The sequence below is a fragment of the Geospiza fortis genome, unplaced genomic scaffold, assembly GCF_000277835.1.
Source record: "Geospiza fortis unplaced genomic scaffold, GeoFor_1.0 scaffold138, whole genome shotgun sequence".
Classification (NCBI taxonomy): Eukaryota; Metazoa; Chordata; class Aves; order Passeriformes; family Thraupidae; genus Geospiza; species Geospiza fortis.
Genome location: NW_005054307.1, coordinates 1,614,078 through 1,638,994, shown reverse-complemented (window position 1 = coordinate 1,638,994; position 24,917 = coordinate 1,614,078). Strand labels below are relative to the sequence as shown.

General features: G+C 36.7%; 1 protein-coding gene across 1 annotated transcript in view; it reads right to left on the bottom strand.

Moving 5' to 3' along the window:
* AGMO (alkylglycerol monooxygenase) overlaps positions 1–24,917 on the bottom strand; it is a 186,580-nt gene that overhangs the window by 107,309 nt on the left and 54,354 nt on the right. The window contains exon 4 of the mRNA XM_005418617.2: positions 2,742–2,845. Coding sequence (XP_005418674.1) covers positions 2,742–2,845 — 104 coding nt within the window. The remainder of the gene's footprint in view (positions 1–2,741; positions 2,846–24,917) is intronic.

The window sequence follows — 24,917 nt, the reverse complement described above, 5'->3', positions numbered from 1 at the left end:
TTCCTCCCTGGGTCTCTGGGGCCACCTGCTGATGCGGTTGCAGAGGACTTGCAGGGCACGGAGGGCTGCAGGACAGCTGCTGACAGCAAGTTCATGTGGGCAGGAGCTCCTGTGAGGACTCTGCAGCAGTTAAAGGCAAGGATAAAATAAAAAAAAAAATCAAAAAAGCCAACCCATTTTTTACCAGCCATCCCAGACCTGGCAGACTCGTCAGTAGAAAAGAAGTGACTGACTGCACTGAAAACTGTGCTCCCTATTCCATTTCCAGACTCGTATGTAGATGTTTCCACGGCTTTTATACGAAGTCATAGTTCAACAATTTATCTAAATGTAACGTCTAAAGTGATCAAATTATTATGGATTTAATATTTGCAATTAAATCTTATCCTTAAAGTTGAGAATGGTACTCAAAGCATTAAATCATAGCTTTCAAACAGCATGCACAAATCTCTCACAACTGCACTTTGACTGTTTTGCCATTTATACATTCATTTATATAGTATTATCTTGCTTTAGCTTGCTGTCTTCTTCTTAAAAGTTAATACACTTTTTTTTGACATCTTTTTCTCACTAAATAGGCCTCAATAGTATCTCTCAGTCTACACAGTAGATTTGCTCCTCCATGGCCCCTCCAGTGGAGAAACAGAAACACTGTGTATGCAAACAACATGAAGGACTATACATTCAGTTCCAAAATCAGGAGTACATCTCACACCACTGATTGTCAAGCATGTTTTTCTATTCTCTTTCATTTCATCTTTTCAGTCATAGATTAACATGCTAATGTATTTATCTTACAATGTTTAACTTAGAACACAACAGAGCTGGCAGCAGAACAGTCACATAATCCCACGCCGTCCACCATAAGTTTCTCACACTCTCCACAAAATTGGATGTCAAACTCATTGAACAGTATAGTGCACATTCAACAAGATCAGATCAATCTGAAATTAACTAAGGATTTCACTGAGTTTCAGCTTCAAAGCAGATTCATCCATGGTTCTGGACAAAACTGTCAGTCCAAATAACCAGCAGTTCTGTAAGAATTAGCAAGAATTGTGATCATGCACAGTAAGGCGTTGCAGAAAGAAAACTGGTGTATGTCTGAATAGTTCAGGGAGGAGGCAAAACAGTATTTACATTAACCATATGTTTTGGTTAATATCAAATACTTGGTGAAAAAAACCTGGCACACAAAAGTACCATGTATTCCTAGATTAGTTTCCTTTGCACAAACCATCTGAATTTTAAATGCACACATATTATTTGCCAAGTGATATCAGTGTGGTCCTGAGGATGGTCTTTGGAATCCAAGGGGGCCAAACATCTTGGTCTTCCGAGTATTTTATGCTCTCTGAAGTAACATCCTCAAAATCATGCCATCAGACAAAGTTCTCATGTGCATACCCATATGTACACACAGGCTTTTTGTCTTTTTGAATTATGTTTTTGTTAAGCATTTGCACATATGGTCCCAATGGGTAAATGGGCAAAGGTTAAATCTTTAACATAGCAGTATTTACAGAGGAAGCAGGGTTGTCACAGACATCCCTTCCGCTATTGTTCATTACGGGAATTTAAATTCTAGGTAATCTTGCTAACATCATATGATTATTTTCTTAATAAATAAACAACAAGGATTTATATAGAAGATATCAAGAAAAAGATCTAAGAAACAGTACTGCTTCATGGTTTTCAGAAGAAAATTTCCCTGGAACATAGCACTTAAACTAATTTAATGTCATACACTTAAGACAGTTATGAACTACAGACTAAGTCCATGTTCAATTACATAAGCACAAATCCACCCAAGTTAATGGAGTTATAGTAGATTTCCATGGGTGAGCACAATCTCTTGACTTCAAGTCATTTGCTCACAGGCTGGATTGCCAAAGGACTGTGGGCTTCCTTCACCACCCATATGATACCTCACTGGAGAATATATAAGATTATACAATTATATGTATGCATTTGTATATGTAAATACATTTAATATCCCTTTTGAACCCCAATTCTGAAAATTAAATTTTGAAGTTATTCATTTTGAGTAACACACAACCAGACAAACTACAATCTGATTGAAAAAAAAAATCAGTCAAAAGAGAACATGAGGGCCCAACTTAGGAAATCAAAAGTTACCCTGGGTGCAGAACTAAACCCTAAATATTATGTTACATTTATGAATGCACTTGGAAATATACTTTTTAAAATCTGTACATTAATATGTACACAGCTCACCATTTCAAATTAATTTTATCTGAAATAATGCTATGTAACATACTGCTCTTACCTACAAGGGTACTGATATGGCATGAATGAGCAGAGACAAATAAATCCATATGCATGTCCAAAGCAAATTTTAATGATGATTTCTCTCCTTGTTCCTTTTATCTAGACAGGCATATTCTGAAATAGTGTAATTATACTCTGCTTTTGTTCTGTATTTATGTATGAATAATTGAATGAAAATTCTCCATTCTACTCAAAAAGTTATGAAAATATAAATGCAGTGTTACAAAGTTAGCCTTCTTTAACTTTGGTAGCTTTAATGTTTGCTGTACAACATTGGTGAATATATTTTAAAACTGATTATCAGATTCTTCAGTTTCCTCTTCTGTGCCTTCAGTGTCAAACATCTTTTTAAAAATTATGTTTTTCTTTGAAGGGAAATAAATGCTATGTTTTAACTTTTACTGAACCTTGTCAATATTAACTTGTTTGTCAAATCTTGTGCAACTTACCCAGGAGGTGTATTTCTGCAGTACAGATTGTCTCAAGGCTGTGAATAAGTTGTAATCTTCTGAACTATGGTGTACTTGGTGCGCAGCCCACAGTATATTAACCTCTGCAAAACACAAAATTTCTAATGAGGTTTGTGCTAGAGAAGCAATATTTGTTTCTCAAGGCCCCTTTTCCTAAGCTAGAAGCAACTAATCCTCCAATTTACACTTTGCTATTTTATATTAACATAAAATAATAAAACCTAATGCTCAAAGCTGAGTCTGTGTAGGCAGGGTTACATGTCTGTCAGTGCACACAAGTCAGTGTAAATTTCATGCTGAAGTAAGGAGAGGCTGTAGCAGGAATTAAAATCATTGCTGGAAGAGCAGAAGGATGTGTGAGATGAGAATTAAACAGCCAGAAAGCCTCATCTGAGTTCTGGTAACATGAGTCAGTTGGAGCTCTGGATGGGATTCAGAGGGACAAAGCCTGAGGATGCTCTCATGCTTGCACTTGATATATTTAAAGACTAAAAGGGGACACAAAATGTTCCAAAAATCGTATGCATCAAATTTAAACAACTTAACTGGTGTCAGCTTTTATGCTTACATTTTTCTGGAATGTGTGAATCTTCAACCCACTTATGCCACAGACCACAAAACACAGCCACTGCCTGCCCACTAGCGACAAATGGAAAAAACAAACTGATGCTTGCTGGGAAGCCTTGACACAACCAAAGGAGAGCAGCGGCTCTATTGTTACAGTAAAAAAAAAAAAAAAACAACAAAAAAACCAAGCTGGAATAAGGGCAAAACCAGTGTCAACCACATCTTCCAAAGGCATGACAGCTCTAATGCACTGAAATGAAGAATACTGCAAAATCCTGATTATATTTCAAGGCATTTTCTCACTCAAGTGCAGATCTGAGTAGACTGTCTGCACTGTATCTGGCCAGTCCGAAGTGGGATATTAAAATGGAAATAGTCATGGCCATCAGCTATAAGGATTACCTTAATTACAGAAAAAAGGAAAAAGCATGCAGTCAATGTAGCCCAAATGATGCCTATTTATCATAATTCTTAATTTAAGGTCTCATGTACTTCAAGGGATGAGCATACACAATGCCTCAGCCGATTACAGAAATTAAAAGTTGATTGGCTGTCTGCCAGCTGCACACTCCCATTGCCACTGACCTTGTTTCACCGGAGCCATTAGAGAAGTGCCTCTGGCAGACATTAGAATCACATTCAGAAAACTATTTTATAATGGCTGTCTAAAGTCTTGTAATTATTTGCAACCAAGTTTACATCAAATAGTTTAGGCCTGGTGATTAACCTGTACTTCTAGTGTAAAGTCAGTAAAAAAAATCCTCTTAATGAATCTGAATGTACCTTTACCATTTAGGGGACTCTTGTAACAGGAGGTAACAGTCCTGCATGCTAGCAACTGGGACTTTTAAATCTAATTAATTTCAACAATTTTGTAATTAACATCATAAAATCATGTTAAAATTATCTCTAGGGCCTTAAAAATACTTAAAATTGCTGAAATAAATGTGCAATTTCAACTATCAAATAACACAACACTAAGTCTAAGAATTCTTTCTTCTTTAAATGCATTTGCTCCTGAAGGAACAAGTGTTCACTATATCAATAATTAGTGATGTCACTAAAAAAAAAAAAATCAAAAAACCACCAACCAACCACATCTCAATGCATCTCTGCCTAATAAACACACTAGGAAATGAGTTATTCAGGTGAGCTTCAGTATTCAATAATAATTTCTGTTTGAAATGTTTCTCAAGACCTCAACAGAAGCTAAATGAGTGAAAAAAGCATCTGAAAAGGTGGAGGTTAAAGACCTGTCTCCTTAGTTGTTTTAAAAGCATTTACTTCCTATCACAAACTGTGTGTAACACAAGCCTCCACTCAATGAAGTACAGCTGTGCAAACAGGGTACAGTAACTGGATCTTTCTTCTTTCCCTCAGTCATTTTTCAGCATTATGAAAAGTTCAAGGAAGGGAATCTATGATGATTTTTACAGTCTACTTTCATTGTAGTTAAGGTCAAATGGTTTTCAAAACGAATTACTAAAAAGGCGTTTTATTAGGATTCATTTTTCAGTTAAACTGCCTCTTACACTAACAAGTATATGGAGTAAGGTAACCAAATATTGGTAAAATGTTAGTTATTCAGATGTGCAATCCAACTTAAATGATCTATCATTCAAAAATGCACCACAGGAATATTGGGGAGATAAACAAACAATTCTTCCACAAGTAATTTCACTGCTACAGCTATTTCTGACTTCTTTTATATGTAAGTAAATTAAATCCTACTACTTAATCCTATTGTTGATGACACCAACTGCACAGACTACGTTAAATTCATTTGAGAAATAGGCAGACTCAGTTGGAAAAAAAAATGTATTAACATTAATCTGAAGAAACTGATCATCAAGAACTTATTTGAAGCAGAAGAATAATATGAATGGGTGAAATAGATCACCCCAAAACTCAGTCTGTAACCATTAGTATATTAAAAATACTACAACCATGATGCCAAAAAGACATCTCTCAAATCTAAGAAACAGACTGAGCATTCTTCATGGAATAAAGCTGACTGCTCACCAACTACCCGCAAGAGAAATGAAATTGTATGTCTCTACAGAAAACTTGTGGTTTCACTTTTTCATTTCTAATGATGATAACTTAAAAGAAAATGAAAAATTATTTGAATTGGGATAAAATTATAAAAGACTCTTTCACACAGACTTTCTCATATGTATTATTACACAATGACCAATAAAGAAAGCAAGGTTGAGCCAATACCAACACAGATTAAAAAAAAATCACGCAGAAAACAGGAAGTATTACTGCATTTTATAAAATTACCAAATCCTACTGTGAAGCCACAGGAAAAAAGTAGGTGATGGAATTGGAGAAGCCACTGAGACAGTGTTCTAATGGAATTTTTGATGTTTCATAATTCAAATGTGATTGTTAAATACAATTTAAAAATAGATAACTTCAATACACTATACACAAACCCCCTATGTTTGATTGAGGAGAGTGAACCTCATGGAATCATAGGGTAACTCAGGTGGGACAGAACTACCAAAGGTCTCTAGTCCAGCCTCATGCTCACAGCAGGACCAGCTTTAGGTTCCTGAGACTCACTTGGGTGTCAGAAGACCTCTGCATCTGCTGCTATTATGAAGAACTACCTGTCAGTGAAGATAAAGGTAGCATTTCCTTTTCATGTAACTGTGAGGAAAGTTATACAAGTTAAAACCCAGGACAGCAAGGGCCTCCTTTCCTGTTGTGGCTTTCCCCAGTTTCCTGTTAATGGATGGAGACATGATGAGCTATTCTCATCTGGGGAACAACAGGGCAACTGCATCTTGGTACTGGAGTACCAAAAATTGGTGCTTGAATTAACTGGCACTTAAATTGTTGAATTTATTACTATTATTATTACTACTAATATTACCAACATCTACTGAATCAATTAATATTTCCATCCATCACACAATTTAAAGAATCAGCATGTAATCCCAACAGAGAATAAATGAGGCCATGTAGTAGGTGACAAAGGAAAATTGGTGCTACACAGAAACTGCTGAATGAAGGACAGGTTATGATTTGGCCCTCAGTTTTCGTTCTAGCTCTTTAGGTCTCCTTGACATCATCTCAGAATCAGACCTGCTAAAATCAGTGGGCTCCAAGCATATGAGAGATTTGTATCCTACAATTTATTCCAAAAGAAAATGAAGATTTGTCATTTTAGCATTAGTTCAATGTACAAATTCTGTTATTAGAAGAAAAAGAATGAGAAGCTGAGGGAACCGGCCTCGAGAAGCACAGGCTTTGAAGGAACTTAATAGTAGCCTTGTAACAGCAACGAAGCACTGGCTAACAAGAAGCTGAAGCCAGGCTTTTTTCAGCAGTCCCATTTATCATCTTTACTGGATTTTCCAAAATGGAAAAGATTATTGATGTTATCATTCTTTTGTAGTTCTCCCTTCCTTCGTCCTCCTAATTAATTCATAAAATGTAATGTTTCACACACTTTCAAAATCATACTGGTAAGGTGACCAATGATTTTACTTAGGCTTAATTTTTTTTATTTAAAAATAATTTTTCATTACTAATCAAGTTCCATTCTATGAATCCCTAAGACAGATCCAATGTCTGGGCCATATTTCATTACTTCTGAAGTATTTTCTTTTAGTAGTAGGAAACATTCATTGTGCACATAAGATTCCTCTTGAAGAATGCATAATACAGAGGTGTCAAAGTGAGATTTTTTTTCTTGTTAATTCTAGTAATTTTAAGTAATTTCCATAGCTCAACAGATTTTGGTTAACAACAGGAGAAAACATTTATGCCAATAAAAACCTATAGTCATTTTAAGGAGTGATTTCAATAGAAAGTCATTTTATGAAATCCTCAAAATCAGTGAAATGGTAAAGATTTGATGATTCTTTTTTATAAAAGACTAGAAATTAACTTTTAATTAAAATATGCATACAAGCTTTATAAGACCTGGATCTTAAGTAATATGGGAAAAAATACAGCTGATGAGTCACTTAAAGTTTCCATTCTCTCACAGTCGACACTGACTGTAGCTAGGAGAACAGGCGAAAGTTTCCCTTCAGCACCTACTTAAATTTAAACGAGCCTTCAGTTTTGCTGTGCTAGCCATCTTTTAGAAGATGGCATGGCCCCAACTGACCCCAGTATGGAATCTGCTGTTCCTAAACCAGGTGTAACCCACAGGGCTTCAGAGGTAGATACTCTGTGCTGCGTTCACCTACAAGCAATCAAAAAGGGATCATCTCCTGGGTCTACCTTCTCTAGTCAGAATTAGTAGAAAGTCCAGGATGACTGAGGAAAGAAAAACAGCCTGGAAGGTAGAAATGTCAGTCACCTCTTTTCTATGCATTTCAATCCTACCTAAAAAGATAAAAGACAGGAAAATACATAGCATTTAAATAATTTATTTGCCAAACTATCACCTTTTCTGATTCACAAAAAAACCCCAACTGTTTGATTATTCACTACCTCACTGCCTTCTTCTAACTGATGTGTTCATAAAATCATAGAATCATAGAATATGCTGAGTTGGAAGGGACTCACAAGGATTATCAAGTCCAACTCCTGGCCCAGCACAGGACAGTGCCAAGAATCACTCCATATGTCTGAGAGCATTGCTGCAACACTTCATGAACTCTGTCAGGCTTGGTGCTCTGATCACTTTCCTGGGGAGCCTGTTCCAGTGCCTGGCCACCCTCTGGGAGAAGAACCTTTTCCTGATAGCTAACCTAAACCTTCCCTGATTCTTCATGACTGCTCACCAAAAAGAGGAGATCAGTGTCTGCTTCTCCACTTCTTCTCACAGGAAGTTATAACTGCAGCGAGGTCTCCTCTCAGTCTCCTCTTACCCAGGCTGAACAGACCAAGTGACTTCAGCCGCTCCTCACAAGGCTTCCTCTCAAGGCCCATCACCATCTTTGTTGCCCTCCTTTGGACACTCTCTAACAGTTTAATGTCTTTTTTATACTGTGGTACCCAAAACTGCCCCCAGAACTTGAGGTAAGGCTGCTCAACTCAGAGCAGAGCAGGACAATCCCCTCCCTTGCCCAGCTGGCCATGCTGTGCCTGATGCTCCCCAGGACAGGGTTGGCTCTCCTGGCTGCCAGGGCACTGCTGCCTCGTGTTCAACCTGACATTGACCAGGACGCCCAGGTCCCTTTCTTTGGCCCTGCTCTCCAGCTTCTCATTCCCCAGTCTGTCTGTACATCCAGGGCTGTTCTGGTCCAGGTATAGAATTCAGTACTTGTCTTTGTTAAACTTCCTGTAGCTGGTGATCATCCAGACCTTTAATTTGGCAAGATCCCTCTGCAGGGCCTCTGCCTTGAAGGGAGTCAACAGCTCTTCCCAATTTAGTGTACTATTGCTGCTTTTTAAGAATTTGAATAAATCCCTTCTCATGCAGAGCTATTTCACAGAATCTCATTCTCTCTTTGATTCTATACTTGCATTGGACAAGCAACCCCTGCAATACCGTACCACTTAAATTTTGTTACTGGAAAGGACAATTACTGGATTTATTTTAATGAAAGTTGCCAAAAAAACCTGTATTTTGGGACCTATTTGGGATCCACCTGACATAAAATCAGAATCTAACAGATTAGCTATCATCTCCACAACAGAAGTAGATATGAACTGTGGTGGAACTCTTCTGTTCAGTCTGTTATGGAGTAGGCCCTATTTTGTGACTTTTCTGAGCCAATTTTGCTTTATGTTTTTTGTTTTAGTGTTCTTCAGGCAGAGTTGCAGGATAGTTGATTTTGCCAAAAAGCTCTGCTTCCTGCTTATTAGAAATATAATTCTTATAGGAAAAATTCTTTCCTCAGTTACGTTAGTGTTAGCACAGAGCTGTGCGGGTTTAATGAGAACAGAACAAGATCCAAGGAATTTATCTGGAAGGCTCTGTTATATACCACACACCAGGAAGCATGTATACAGGGAAATGTACACTTTTTTTTTGTTTTGTTTTGGTTTGGTTTTTTTTTTTTTTAATAAGACACATTTTGCTTAAATTGTGGCCTTGGCTACAGTGAGTTTCAGCAGTTTTTATTCTCAAGATAATCACATTTGTAAACCAAAGACTGGCTGTAAGGAGATCCGATTTCAAGTGGTGAACTAGATTTGATTTACTATAGACCTTCAAACAATTTTCTTAACCTTTCTCTTTTTCTCATTTTTCTTGAGAAGCACCTATCTATGCATGTTCCTGACCCAGACCAGTTCTCAGCCTTTAGAAAGTAGGAGTTCCACCACTTTTTAAAATATCAGCCATTGCTCATGAAGTTGGTGTGTCAGGACAAGGGGGAATAACTCAAAAGCATTTTTTCAGCCTCAGTATTACCTAGTCCTTCTTGGTCATTTTGCAGCGAAATGCACATTGTTCTACCCAGGTAATGCCAGGACAGGCAATCATACAGCCTGTCACAGAGCCAGTATAAAAGAACATTATGCTACCAAGAGACACCCTGTGGTCTATACAATCACAATCCAACAGTTTAATTAGTAAATTTCACTTGGTGTTCAGCATCTGATCCTTCTGGGATGTGAGATGTGCTCTTTCTGAGCTTTAGTCAGGATTATCTGTTTTTCAGCCTTCTTCTTATGTTACTCTATGTGGTCAGCAAAGTATTTAGTGAGTGGGCTAACTTGTAATCAAGTAATACATGGTATATAGTCCCATGGTTTGTAAGCCAAAAAATTCAAGCAACCTTCCACAAAACCTGCCTCCAGAATGTATGCACAAGCCAAAACCTCCTGCTTGATCTGCTGCCATACCAGTTGAAAACACAAATCTGCTCCCACACAAAAAAGTCCACAATAAGATCTGCAAAACTTAAGATGCAGAATAGTCTGGGGAAACGTGGGAAGAATCAAGATAAGCCAAAGTATTACACATGCTACCCAGAATAAACAACAGGCCAGATCCTATCCCCTTCTAGCAAGAATCCAGAGGACTGCATATTATACCCAGATACACTTCTGAATCTGTAAAATATTTAAAAGAGCATGTGGTTAGGAAAGCAGAGGCTGGCCAGGTCAAAAATAATGGTCCTCTCAACCATACGGGCCTTATGTTATTTCCTGGCGTCCTCATAAGCATGGGACATCAATGGAAAGGCTAGAAAAAGCCACAGCACACCCAAAGATTCAGTCTCTTGGAACTAGTAGGAGCAGTTCCCTTGGAAACTAAGCTGCATGAGTCAAACTTCTTGCAGCATTGTTGTATCCATGTAAATCAGAGTAAGAATCTCAGTTGCTGCATTAGGACAGTGTTAACCCATGGCCTGTGAGCTTTTCATACAGTTTCCAGGAACTGAACAGTCTGTTTCTATATACACCATGGAAAGCCACAAAGGAATAAAGGCTATCAGGTAAGATTCAGAAGTAAGTAACAGTGACTCAATCTCTAACTTCACTCATAATTCTAACAGAAAATGAATGCGCATTCCTTTGTGTGAAAAGATACTGAGAAGATAAAGGATCCAAAGCAGTTTTAGCATGCAATTGTTGGATTTGGATATTTCCACAAAGACAAATAGGAAACATTAAAAAATTAAGAAAAATACAATAGGGATTATGTTTTAGTACTGTGTATATAAGTTTACTCTGAAAATAGTGGAACATTTGCCAAGTCTTTCAGTCCACAGTAGGTCTCACAAAAATTCTGCTGCAACAACTTGCCTGACCAGCCTCTTTCTCACACCTTCCTGAAGCCAATTTTCAAGTGCTTTAGTTGTCTGGAGCAGCTCTGCAGCTGGTCAAAGCTTTGTTTCTCTGAGCTCTGGACAATCTCTGTAACAAAGATAGGAGTCTCTACACCATCAGGAACCATGATGGCAGTAGCTGTTGCACTTTCACTTGTCTCTTTCATATGTGTATAAAGCTTGATTCAGGTATTCTGTTTTTCAGTTGTTAAGGATTTCATAACAGATTCTTTATGTGTAAAAGTGTTAAAATAGCTCTGATTTGTTTAAAAAAAAATGAAATGGTGCCATGGCACTTTCAAGGATAACCAGATTAGAGCATAAAATCCTCTTTGAGAATCCAGTCCCAAGCCCTATCAAGCATTTCCCACAAATACTGGCCTCCTTTTTTTTCAAATACCCTTTATTCAGTGAGGGTTTCTCCTGGTTATAACAAGGTTTATCCACCTTACACCTCACAGCCTCCTGACTGAGTGACACACCATATTTTAACTTCTGAAATTCATTGATGTAGAAAGTTTTTGTAGCACTTTGCTTTCTGCTCCTTTTTTACTACAAAGAGAAGAATATGGCTCATTAATTTCACAACCCTAAATCATCGTGTTATGAAATTACATTTATGCACTAAAATAAAACCTATAACAAATTTCTGTGTAAAGAAGATCCCCAGCAGCTGTTTCAAAATGACTTCTAAAGGTCTGTGCCACTTTATACAAGCTGCAGACTTGACTTAAGCTTCTCCCAGTATGGCCAATTACAGCACTGGCAATCTTTAGTTCTGAGCACTTGCCAACCTGTGTAGCTTAGGGTTACTGAATACTGAGGTCAAACTGTGCTATGAACGTATAAAATGCATTAACTGTGACAAAACTAGCACTGTATTCATTAGCCTGATGATAAAAAGAGAACTGAGACTAAATTAAATAAAATCTTAAAAGGAAAAAAAAGTTACTTTAAAAGACCTAAAAACCAAGTCTTACTTCAAGTCTTCCCATTTTTTTTTCTTTCCCCAAAAGAGTCTCAGCACTGAAATGTCAGCTTATGCAATTTGAGAACATATTCATCTTGGAGGATCTTAGAAGGAAATTGCTGAAATTAAATAGGGGAAAAAAAAGAGATAATTCTCCTTTTGTTTTTTTGTGGGGGGGAGTGGGGTTGAGAGTTCTCCTCCTGTATTCTGGGCTGTCTTTACAAAAGATTGATGTCTGGTGTCACTGTTAGGAAGTGCAAACTGTTCAGCTTCATTGCAATCTATGTCCTCATCCTCTTGCTCTGCAGGATACCACATACTTTGGCAGGCAATATTCAGAAGGGAAGCAATTTAATGGCAAGAATGGATACCAGTGAAACCTTTTCCCACAATGTTCAAAACTCTGAATGTGCATACGTTAAAGCAACATAAAGCTGGAGGATATTAGGAAGAAAACAATAACTGATAGTAACTCAGACACATTAATCTTACTTTTTTGCCCCTCAGAACAATACATTCAAAAAATTCTAGGGAAATACACACTCAAGGGTGAAAAAAAAAGAAAAAAAAAAGGATGAACTGAAATGATTTCAAGTCTTCCAACCTAAAAGCATAAACATAAACAGACTTTTTCAAAGGAAATATCCATGGCCCCTTCATGTATCTTTTACCTTTTAGGCTGAATTTCTGCATTCATTTATTTGGTTGGTCATTTTTTCAAACTACATATAGCAAGAATTAACGCTGGTAAGTCAATTTATTCTGGTATAAAAGAGGAATTGGCTCTCCACTTTTCTCTTCCACTCTCTTCCAAAGTGTTTTAAATTACTTCTTCAGCTAAGTTCCTGAATGACAGATGTGTGGAAATGCAGACTAAATTTGCAAAAAAATCTACAGAAATTTACAGAGATATTGGGAAAGCCTTGTGCTTATTAAATAGTGGTAGTTCCATTGTATTTGGAACTTCATCCACTTCATTTATAGCATATGTGATGTGTGCTAAGAAACCTGTCCTTCCACAAACTACATTTGGACCAGTGTTGTCAGTACTTATTTTATGCTCCCTTTCCTAAGAGCATATAGCTGACCACAGATCCTCTGTGTCCATCAAGTAATTACCTATGGCTGCAGCTGTAATGCATGCTCTGGACACTATTAAGCATGCTAAGACTTAAATAGCCTTTTTCATTTATCATTCTAACACGAAGGACATGGAATCCATTTAAATAGATTAGATAAAGAGAGCAGTTAATAGTCAAAGCAGGCAGCCTCAATTTAAATGTGAAGAAGAAAGGTAAAAATTTGCCTCCATACTCCATCAAGCTGGGATCTACTTGGTAGAGTGCACCCCTAAGTGTGTCAGCTGGGATTATCTAGAGGATGCCTCTAGCACCAGAATGTTATCTTCAGGGTTTTGTCTCCCATCACTCCCTGTCCCGTCTCTTCAGCAGGGAACAGACATGAGCCTAAATTAGGAGTACACAAATAGGTTTTAACATTGGAGCCATCCACAGGGATACAGGCACTGGCAGCATGCTCACATTTAACTAAAAGGCATGAAACAGCCTTTAAGAAAGCCTTTTACTGGGTGCCCCTTGCTACTTGTGCTAACTCTTAACTCCAAATATCAGGAGTATCAGTATCCAAATATCAGTCAGAAGAGTAGCTTTATATTACATTTCCTCTTTCCCCAAAATATTGATAAATGATTACTAGTGGAAGACAGGTGAAGCCACGTGCAGTAGAGTTTCAGGTATGGGGTTCATTTCAACGTGTGCTGTAAGTTCTGGTAATAAGTTTGGAGAGATGAAGGTGCTCCTGCACTACCAGCAAGCACTGAAACAGATTTCAGGTCTGGGAGTGCAAAACAATGGCTGGCAACACCAACCACTAACAGATGAAGCCGGAGGTGCGGGGGAGCAGGAATACCAACAGACTCCTATGATGCTAATTCAGACTGATTTGTCAAAGAGCAGCTCTAGCACTTGACCTGTAAAGGCACTACTCCTACATGCTCACTGGGTTTGGCAGCCACATGTCTCCTGAATGATGTTGCATTTTCTGACTTTGAAGGCCAATAGCTAGTGGTTGGATAATTAGTACCAGAGCTAACAGAAAGAAAAGGATTTCAGAGACAAAAAATAGCAAGTATGGAAAAAAAAGATTTTTAGTTGATTAATTATGACATTTATACACATCCCACTGTAAATTCCTTCATTTTTTATCCTTTATCTGTTTGCTCTAAGCTACAGAACAAGGTAAGACTGAAAGCTCAATGCAGGATGCAACTGTTGTACTCTGTACTTTCCAATCACACAAAAGTCAGCACTAAAGCTATGAAGTGCAGGATACTAGACTGCAGGCTTACCTCAACCACTGAAGTTGTATATAGGAAACAGATCTGCCTAAGAAAAATAGGCTCCTCTACTCTATATTGTATGATTATTATCTGGCAAGGGTAGTGTATTTCATTTTCAATATAAAAACAGAAGGGTTTTTTGCTGCTTTGAGATCTCTGGTTAAAATCCTTTGCTAGACAAAATAACTGACCCAAAATGAGTGTGCTATTGAGCCAAACTCAACTATAGTCTACCAAAAAAGTCCTATTACTCCACAGCCAATCTCCACCTACTATTAGCAGGAGAGGAGAGGGAAACAGAGAATCTTTATCTGAAAAGTGTTGATTTTTTTATGGAAAACATACTTGTAAGTACAAAGTTTTACAGTGTGTTAAGACATACTGAACAGTATGCATTTATGTATAATTTCATAGGATATTTTATATGCACTCCAGTATCCATTATCTCTATACCCAGCATGGGAGCTTTCAAACCTTTTAAGTTAAAGGACTACCCCGTGTTCATCTCACCACAAAATTAGTCTTTGATGGAAGATCCCAGCAATTTTTTTTTCAACTTCCCAGCCAAGAGACACAGTGACAGCAAAACAGTGGCCAGAAGGAAGCAGAGCACAGCTCTGCCAGTCCAGGCTAAGAATATTCTTTAGCCAAAACTCCAGAGGTATTGCTAGGAGCTTACACTAGGGAATCAGGACATAGATAATCAAATCAGCAGAACTGGCAGGTTCCAATATCACAACATCTAAGACAGTGGCTATAGCACAGGAACCTTCTTTATTTCACCTCCAGGCAGAGAAAAGCGGGGGGAAAGAAGAATTTAAGAAAAAAAGGCAGTAGGGGGGCATTTTAGAAACACAAGCAAACCTAACTTAGAGACAGCTGCTGAAATACATCAAAACAGTAAATTCACATATGTTTATAAGGAGCTTGAAGGATATAAAAATAAACATGATCTTTCAGAAACAGATCAAAACTTTAAGTGATTGTTTAAATAATTTTAATCCCACTTCAGTAATGTTCCCAATTATTTAACCACTGCCATAGAGAAGAAGCATGTCTGATAAAGCAAGTGGGAATTGAAAGACATGGTCAGAATAAAACATTTTTTTGTTCATCAGTTTATACAAAGAAAATTTTACTTCACAGTCCTTTTGTTTACTTCTTCAGCTACTAGCCAAAAAAGATCTGTAGTTTAAGAGTAATAAATACTCTTCTTATTCCCCCACCAACATTGCAAGAAAGACAGTATTGTCTTGATAAAATTTGGCTCTAATAATAATAAATGTTTTGGCATAACATCAGTACAGATTATAAATAGTACAGGTGTCTGTTTCCAAATCTAAAAGCAAAACAAACATCTGCATTTTGCAACTGGCTAGGGCAATCATATCACCACATAGATGTTAATCTAATTCTATTACAATAGGCTTCTAATCATCTACATACTTCCTCTGAAACTAGATTCAAACCCTTAGATCAGGAGCACTTCTTTCTGTGCATTTACTGAGCATATATATCCTACCAGCTCTGATCTCTTCTGAGACTCTGTGGATCTTCTGCGCCATAAGACCACATAAGGTCTGAATATTCAAAGTTATAAGGAAAGATTTATAAAGGTGTACAAGAGACAGATACATTTGTTTCTGGAATTAGATAGGGCTGGTGAGGTAGAGCTCAGTGGAAAAGCAGGTGGTTGAGATTATGATCAACCAGGCAAACAAACTCAGGCAAGCTGGACCAGATGGCCTTTTTTCTGTTACTAATATTACTTATGTTCCTATTCAGCTGTAAGAAATTATAAATAGTTTACCTGTTCAGATTTTTCTGACTCAAATTACATAAGATCAATGCTCTCACTTCATTGTCACATTAAAACTGATCATGACACTGTCTGTAATTCTATTTAATAATTTACAATGCTGCCAACCAGAGGAGAAACCGGTAGGTGTAATGAAGAAGTTTTGCCTTTAACAACGCCAATTACATAGTAAACCATACAAAAAAAGAAAAGAAAAAAACCCAAGAAAATCCCCAAAACCTTAATCTAGAGGATTAAGTGCTACTAGATACAAACAAAATCTGAAGTCAAACCATATTTCCTGCATTAAAAGATGAAATTTGGAAGGAAAATTAATGGGCATGACTAACCTGTAGTCACAGAGATTGCATGACCCATTAATTTACAACTGCACCAACCATGTCTAAATCTCTCCTTCATCTAACATGTGACACAGTTCAGAGGCAATAAATTTAAAATCAGAATGGTATTTCACAGGTGCACAGAAAAAATTAACATCTCTAAGATTCCAATCTGCATTAATTTATTTCCAAACTATACAAGCAATTTTTACATGTGGGCTACAGCTTATTTTGCACTTTGGACTAATACGAGTGTGGCTTTTCTGTGACAGCAGATCTGAATTACTGTTAGCAAAGGAAACGTTACCAGTTGTGGGGTATACTCTGATGCTGTAAAGACCCTAATAATCTAGTGAAAAAGTTAACTGTGTGAAAAGACTTACAGTATTATCACCAGCTTTCAGAGCAATCCACTCAACACCTATCTATACCTATTTTCCAAAATTGCACTCTCCACTGTAATTTGGTATCACACATAATAATATTGAGACAAAGCAAGCTGTGCCTATCATACACTTTAGAAATCATTCTGCCTCTATGTCCATTTACATTTTAAATATCATCTTGGCCAATTAAAGTCTTAGCTCTTCAAGCACTCCAGGTGCAGGCACATTGAGGCCACACGAAGAACTGCCAAGTTCCAGTTTACATCAATCAAGAGTCTTAGAAGACACTACAAAAATGTATAAATTATCTACACCTACTCTTCATATATTTTTATTAAAGCATGCAAAGAATGTGGTACATCCCACAGCCACTGATATTGATAGTTATTGATTGCTGCTTCATTTCTTTGTAATTATTTCAGAGGAATGCTGGAGGAAGAATTTGAAACTCAAAATATGCTGTGGTTCCCAGTATAGATCATATTTCAGGGACAGCTTTAACAACTTCACAAATTTTCTTGATCCTGGCTCTGCAGACATGCAAACATTTTCATTTACACATAGTATAGTGTTTTGGCTGGTTTGTTTACCATTTATAGTGAACAGCACACAGCACACTTCTTCTAGATATACTAGGCTGGCCTGTCAGTGGAATGATAGGTGAAGCGAGCAGAGCTAAAATCAGTGGAAATAAGGAGACTTTCCCAGTAGCACAGGAAAAAACCCCTTGAGTGGTATTATTAGAATCAGGATGTGACTATAAGTTTCGCAGAGTTGCATGTCTCCCTGGAATGTCACAACAGGCAGGCAATACATGGTTTTTGTCACATTTCAAAGTTTTTAGGTATCTGAATTCAAAGAATTTTCTTGTTCTAGTTTATAAATGTATCCACTGTTGTGATAAGGCAGAACTTCAGAGATTGGAAGCCTTCACCATATTCCAGCATTCTCTCATTTCAAGGGAAGTCAGATGAGCAGTTGTATCTTAAGGATGTCCTTACCTTGGGACTTCCCCATATAGAAATGTGATTATTTGTGTATTCAAGTGTTTTGTTCAATCAGAATCACAGAGATTTAAAATGTCTGTCTTTGTTTTGCACCATGTACAGTATTAATAGTCTTTGTATAAGTATCTGAACAACTGAAACAACTCTGTTTATGCTATATATTTCAGTACTGTATGCCAGTCTCATTAATTCAGAACAATAAAATAAGCATTAATGCAAAAAACTGAGCTGAAAGAACTTACTGTGCAGCAAAATAGAGAGATAGATAGTTGAGGGTTTCTCCTGAAGACCACAGACATAATCCTGTGTGATCATCCAGCTGAATATTGTGTTAGTGTACTGTATATACAGCTGTTTATACGGATTCTATTCTGCCTTTGCATAATTTAATGAAAATGTTTATTGTAGACTACTTACTCTTCCCCTGCTCCAATGCAGTGGAGAAGAGCAGAATGTTTGTACATCATCAGTCTGAATATCAGCAGGACACTTAAAAATTGAATCATAAAAGCAAAGATAAAACCATCACACTCTATGCCAGCCACCACAGTCTCTTCTATGACTCTTTGATCATATTTTCAAGTGTATTAATATCCTAATTGACTCTTAGATCAAGAGATGATCATGAACAAAATTGGAAGCATAGAAAGTACATTTCCTCGAGAATTCTAAAACCACTAAATAAATATCATGGTCACAACCTCCAGTCCACATTGAATTCAACTCTCTTTGCTTCCAGTAGAGAAATCAAGTGAAAGATCTCACATTTTCAGGAGCCTAACCAGGGACAAAGATATGTTTAAAAAGAAAAAATCTGAGAGTGATTTTGGTGTGAGCATTGGCATTTTTAAAAAGTATAAATATTTTTGAGCAGCCTCTTTTCATTAAAATTTCTTAGAAACTTTCATTTCAATCCAGCTTAATAATAAAAAGTAATTATTGTTCCTGTAATTATTTTTTTATTAAAAGACACAAAATCAGAAAGTGATCTGATTTACTATTATATTTAATATTTCTGTATTTTGCCTTATTTTACTTCAGCAGTTTGGAGACAGTTTAAGTATTCTTACCATAATTTGTTCTATCAAACTAGATCAGACAAACAGCTTTTCAGTGAGGGCTTAATCCTGCAAGGTGCTGAGGCCTCAGCAGTGTGTACATAATGTATACAGGGTGTCTTCTCTTGACCTGCAGTCCTAGACTTGAGCAAAAAGAGATAATAAAACCTGTGAGACAAAGAAAACTTGCTTGGACTATAAGTCCAGAAAAATTTCACACCATTGGTGTCCTACGCATATTAGGAGTTTATGTATAAATTGACAACCTCATGACCCAAGAAGTATGCAGTTTATGACCTCATGCACCACTAAATCCACAGGTGCAGGGGTTTTCTTGCATCTTGAAGAGTGAACCACAAATGGCAAACATTTGCACTACATTCTCAGATAAATCAATATTATCACCAACTATAAATACCCAGAAGATTGTTCCTTGTCACTTTCAGAAACATGCTACATTAATTTTGTATTTCTGGATAGAAAAGATTTTGCTGATGGTAGAGTACTAAAAAAGTGGCTTTCCTCAGAACTTTTTGTTATAAACCAAAATGCTGGAGGAAGTCTTGACAAGAAAAACTAACCTAGTGACTAATCTTTGTACTTGAAAATATTAATAAGAGTATTATTGAGAAATATATCTGCTCTGTCCTGGAATTTCTGGCTTTTATTTCCTCTAAAACATTTATCCAAAATCTGTATAAGTTAATCCTTTTGGTATGATGTCTAATGTTTTGATCTCTGGGTGTCAACCACGTTTTTGGACTGGCCAAATTACAGCTCCAAGGCCTGTGGGAGCAACTCATCAGCTCAAACTTATACATTGCTGCTGAATTTCCTAGACAAGGCTTTTCCCTAGCTCAACAACATCCTCATGGGAAACTCTGGTTTAGAATTCACCCCACTTATTCACTTATGGCAATCAAAGCATGCTCAAAAAGCACCATCTTGTATTCATGACCATCTTTACTGACTAATAAAGCCCTTGACAAAGAACAAGAGTCCTCCTCAGTGCCATAAGTATTCAATCTATCACTTTGTATGTCAAGGTGGATTTGATGCTTCTTCAGCCCAGTAGATCAGTACACAATCACTTAAAAATACATTAGAGTACAGAGAGATGGCTACGTACAATACACAAGGAGACTGCAATTTTGACCTCTTAACACAATGGCTTATTTCAAGGTAAAATTATACAAATGTTAAAATCAAGAAATCTGAGCAACATGCACTTAGGATTTTGCATTCATAATCTTCCCATACTCTGTATAAGCTACATTCATTAGGTAATATACAGCTACATTCTTCTACTTCTGTGTAAGAACGTAGCTATATATAACCTAATGACATCCCCCTCAAGTACAGTCAGATGCTGCTTACAGCAGAGGTGTGAAGACAGATCCTACTCATAGCCAATTTTACTAGGACAGTTTTCATCACAACTGAACTCAAAAACTTGAAGGGTGCATGTAGGGATTTGCCTGTGGCCACTACTCTGGATTAATGAATAAGCCCCAGAATACACTGCATGTATGATGAGATCTCCAGCTGCAACCCAGAATAACAATTTATCACAGACAAGATCTGTGGGTTCTATTAGGAAATGGGTTTAGAAGTAAGGGAGTGAAGATGTCATAGGTCACAGCTAAGGGACGGCTGAGTAAGCCTGTTGTGATTAAGGCAGCCTTACATAGCTGCCATGAAAAATTTTCAGCTCAAAATGCAACATCTGCGCAACCAAATCTACCACAGCAATTGTGAAGACAATGGCCAAAACCCAAGGAAAATTATACTATATTCTCTCATAAAAAGTACTTCCCACAAAGAGAATTTTATAGGACTTGACTGAATGAAATGTTGAGGTCATAAGACAGAAGTTTCCAGGGGAAAGCAGAAGGAATAGGGCAAATTCTTTATAAATAAGCATCAGCTATGTATTTGCTATGTCTATCAGTACTGCTGAATGAGCCAGGAAGGAAAGATGTTAGGGAATGTAACTTAAGAACAAAGAAATTATTAAAAGTAGAGAGCACTTATAAATTGATTAACCACATATATATATATATATATATATATATATATATAAACAAACTATACTAGTGACAAGCTGATCAATCATGTTTGTCCATGGACAGCAGGAGTAACTAAAAAAGCATATATTATCTTGCGAACATGAATCACTCCAATAACAGGATTATCCAGATTTATTATAAGTACTAAAGATACATAAATGCCCCAAATATTTAATACTATACGTATAAATGGACAGAAGACACAGTCATTTATCACTTTCAAAAAGTATTAATGCTTCTTCAATAAAAATGAAATTTCATCATAGACATGTTGCGGCTCTTCTCTAGTTAGTAATTTTTAATTTAAATCTTCCCTTCTGTTAATTTCATATGAAAGATAATATAATGCACTGTATATCAAAATTAAAGTAAAAAAATCTTCCTTTATTTCCTACAAAATTCTTGCAGGTTACCTAGACAAGATGATCCAGAGATGTTCATAAAGGTAGCTTTATGAAACATTACTTGTGGATCAAGTATTTCCCATATTTCTGGATCTTATCCCTAGGAACAATTTAAAAGAATTCTTTCCTTGACAGGACAGTGGATTAATAAATTGGATCAGCTCAAGGAACGGGCTGATGCACACCTAAGAAACAAAGCAGGCAGGGTGAGATGGCAGCTGGGCTTAAAAGGGAAGTAAATAGCAAGGGGGAGGATGTGAATGGAGGAGAACAACGGTGTGGCAGAGAGCTGTAAGTGGGGCTTGACGTGGTTAGAAAAGTGAAGCAAGAACAAGAGACAGTCCCTCTGTTCCAGAAACTGAATGTAATCACCTGACTTCACACCAGGTCAATATTGATGGCGTAGAATCACAGAAATATTTAGATTGTAAAAGACCTTTAAGACTGAAAGGTAAATGTGCATTTGAGCCAAGGCAGCACCAAAATTTGCACAGGCACGAAAAGGATCATAGTGGGCTCAGGAGGATCTTTTAAGTAGGGTAATGACAAAGACCACAGCACACAGAGCATTCTAATGGAATCTGATTCACTTTGCAGGTGTTCCTCACATAGAGCAAGAAGAGTTTCAATATTTATCCTTAAATAATTGAATCTCCTCTAACCTGAATACAACTTTCTGTTAAGTAACATTCTGGTCTGTTCTTCAATCAGCCTTAATATGATTAGAGACATCACTTTGCTACATTTACACAGGAGACTCAACAGCTGCTTTTATTGCTGCTTTGGAAGTGTCACAGCACTCTACTGAACCCAGATTAGATTTTTAGAGATCAACTTGATGTCCAGATTCTACCGATGTACTTAAAGATGGATGGAAAAAAGAAATGGGACTTTGTTTTCTGCCCTCCCCTTAGATTTCTTTCTGAGAGACCATGACAATAAATTAATCTTTACACAGGTGCAGTCTTTCTCCTAGAGACTGACAGCCAACTTTCACAGTTTTCAAAAAACTGTCCGATTTCATCAGTTTCATTTTCACAATTAATTCTGATATGTAAATTTGAAAAAAAAAACCACCCAACCTTCACTTAAAACATTGGGCGTTTTGTGTAAAAATTCTTTAGATGGAATGCATATGTGGAAAAACCCATAAGGTTTAAAGGTCTTAAATTAGTCACTATTAAATTTTTCTGTTGCTAGGACTAGAATTTATTTTTTTATGATAAGTAAAATTGGAAGGAAACATATTCTTCAAAAATCAACAGCAAAATATTCTTATTGTTTAAAGCTAAAATTCTGAATACAGTTTTCTACAAGGCATAGGCATTGAAAAAATTCATAGAAAAAGGAAATAATATATATATATCTCCCCATTTCAAATTTTGCCTACATCCAGGAAATCTGATACTTTGTTAACCAGAGAAACAATTGTTATGAGTCACTAACAGATTTGCATATTAAAAAAAGGACAATCTTACTTTTGTGTTTCATACTATTCTCACACATCAGAAAATAAAGCATAGGTATCTTTATTTTTAATAAATTTTTAATAATCCAAAAATTAGAACAACTCATGGCATCATGAGTTGCTACTGGCTTAAGTTCAGTATTTACTAGAACTTTGTAAAAGCAAAATTTGCTATAAAAAATCAAATTTACGTTAAACATTTCCAGCATCTTCATCGCCACAGAAATTACCCCCAAAAGACTGAAATGCCATTGTGTATCCTGAACTCAAAATCAAGATCAACCAAAAGTGAGGAAACATGGTTGTTGCTACAATAATATTTTTTTAATAATAGCAAAGGATGGTGAACATATGGCTATATTTCCAAATAAAATCCAGTAGCAGGTGTTGGGCTGTGGTTTATGGGTGTTTTTGTAATTTTAATACACAGCAAAGCTGTTGCTGCTGCAGAGAAGATAAGCATTTTTTTCTATGCAGAGGGCTTTTTCCAAAAACTTCTTCAAAGGGATTTTTCCTAAGTGAGGCAAAATTTTCCTTTCAAAATTTTACACATCTTTAAATCATGAAAATTAGTTGGCATTACCTTATTGGTAGAAACTTGCAAACTTGCACCATAGCAGATAATAAAAGACTAAAAATCCCACTAAAATTAAATTTAAAAAACATAATTAAAAATAAATAGATCCAATTTTTCAAGCTTTGATTTTTTTATCCAGCATCACATGGTAGTTCTTCAGACATTTTAATCCATCCTTGGAGACCAGTCCCTAATTTCCCAGCTGATTTGTACCAGCCAGGAAAGGGCTGTCAAATATACAGATAGTACAAAATATTTTAGGATTTACATTCCTTTGGGTTTTTTACTTCCTGTTTATTGGGGCATATTGCAGAAGCATAATGAAGTGGTGAAGCTGATGTTTCAGCCCCCACACCACATGCTCATAGTGACCTGAGAAAGCCAAGCCTCTGTAGGATTCAGAAGTTTGACCTCTTTTTCTGCAGTACAGTGGGAAGGTAAGCAAAGCCCATAATATTAATGGCTTTCAAACTCTTTGTCAGCACAAACCAGTTTCATATTTCCAAAAGATAACAACCTGAGTGAAAGTAGTGAAGTGGAAAGCTGATGAAAAGGGAAATGCCTTTATTTTACCATCTTGCTCATAGGTACCACAGATACATTTAGTGTCAGACTCAATACCTGGAATTCAAATTACTTGAAATTTGTATCATTCACAGATTCTTGTTCCCATCCAATCATTTTAGACACCCATGGGTGCAATGGCATCTCTTTTGGCCAAGTTTATTCTATAACCAATACTGTCCTTGTTAAATTGTTTAGCTGCCTCTGTGCAGTTTAACTGGGAAAAAAACCCACCACCAAAACCACATCAAGTACAACAATCAGTGAATTTGTACGAAATGAAACAAATTCAAAAACTGAGCTATTGAAAGAAAGTTGCAGAGAGGTTAATGTAATACACTGCATTTTTTGGGAGGCTGCTAGGCAATTCAGCTTATTTTGAAAAAAGATACTGTGTCCTCCCCAAATGGAGTCATTTGATGTGAACATCTTTATACTGAACTACTGATGGTTTGAACTTTAGATGATGAGCAAATTTCAGAGTCCATTTGACATATTAATCATATGTGCACCCATATTTTAAAGTGTTCTCTTACAAACTGGCAATGCAATCACATAGGCAGAATGGTCCAGTAAGTCTTCACACTGATCTGACCACTTTGGGAGAGGGAGGATTTAAGGATTCTCAGGATAGCATACTCCTGCTTGAGGGCTATTCCATGAATGATGCTTTCCTTGCGCACATTCTGAAAGACTTGTGCTGAACACATACTAGACATCAAGCTGCAGTAGTCAGGAATTTTCCATCTTTAAACTAATATAAATTCATCAGTAGCTAATAAAAAGATTATTTTGCAGTTGTGATCTCATCTGTAAAAATTTACTTCTCTGTAAAAATTTATTTATCTTCAGAATTAGTAAGGTCATAAAGTTTTGCCTCTGTATCTCTCAGAGTT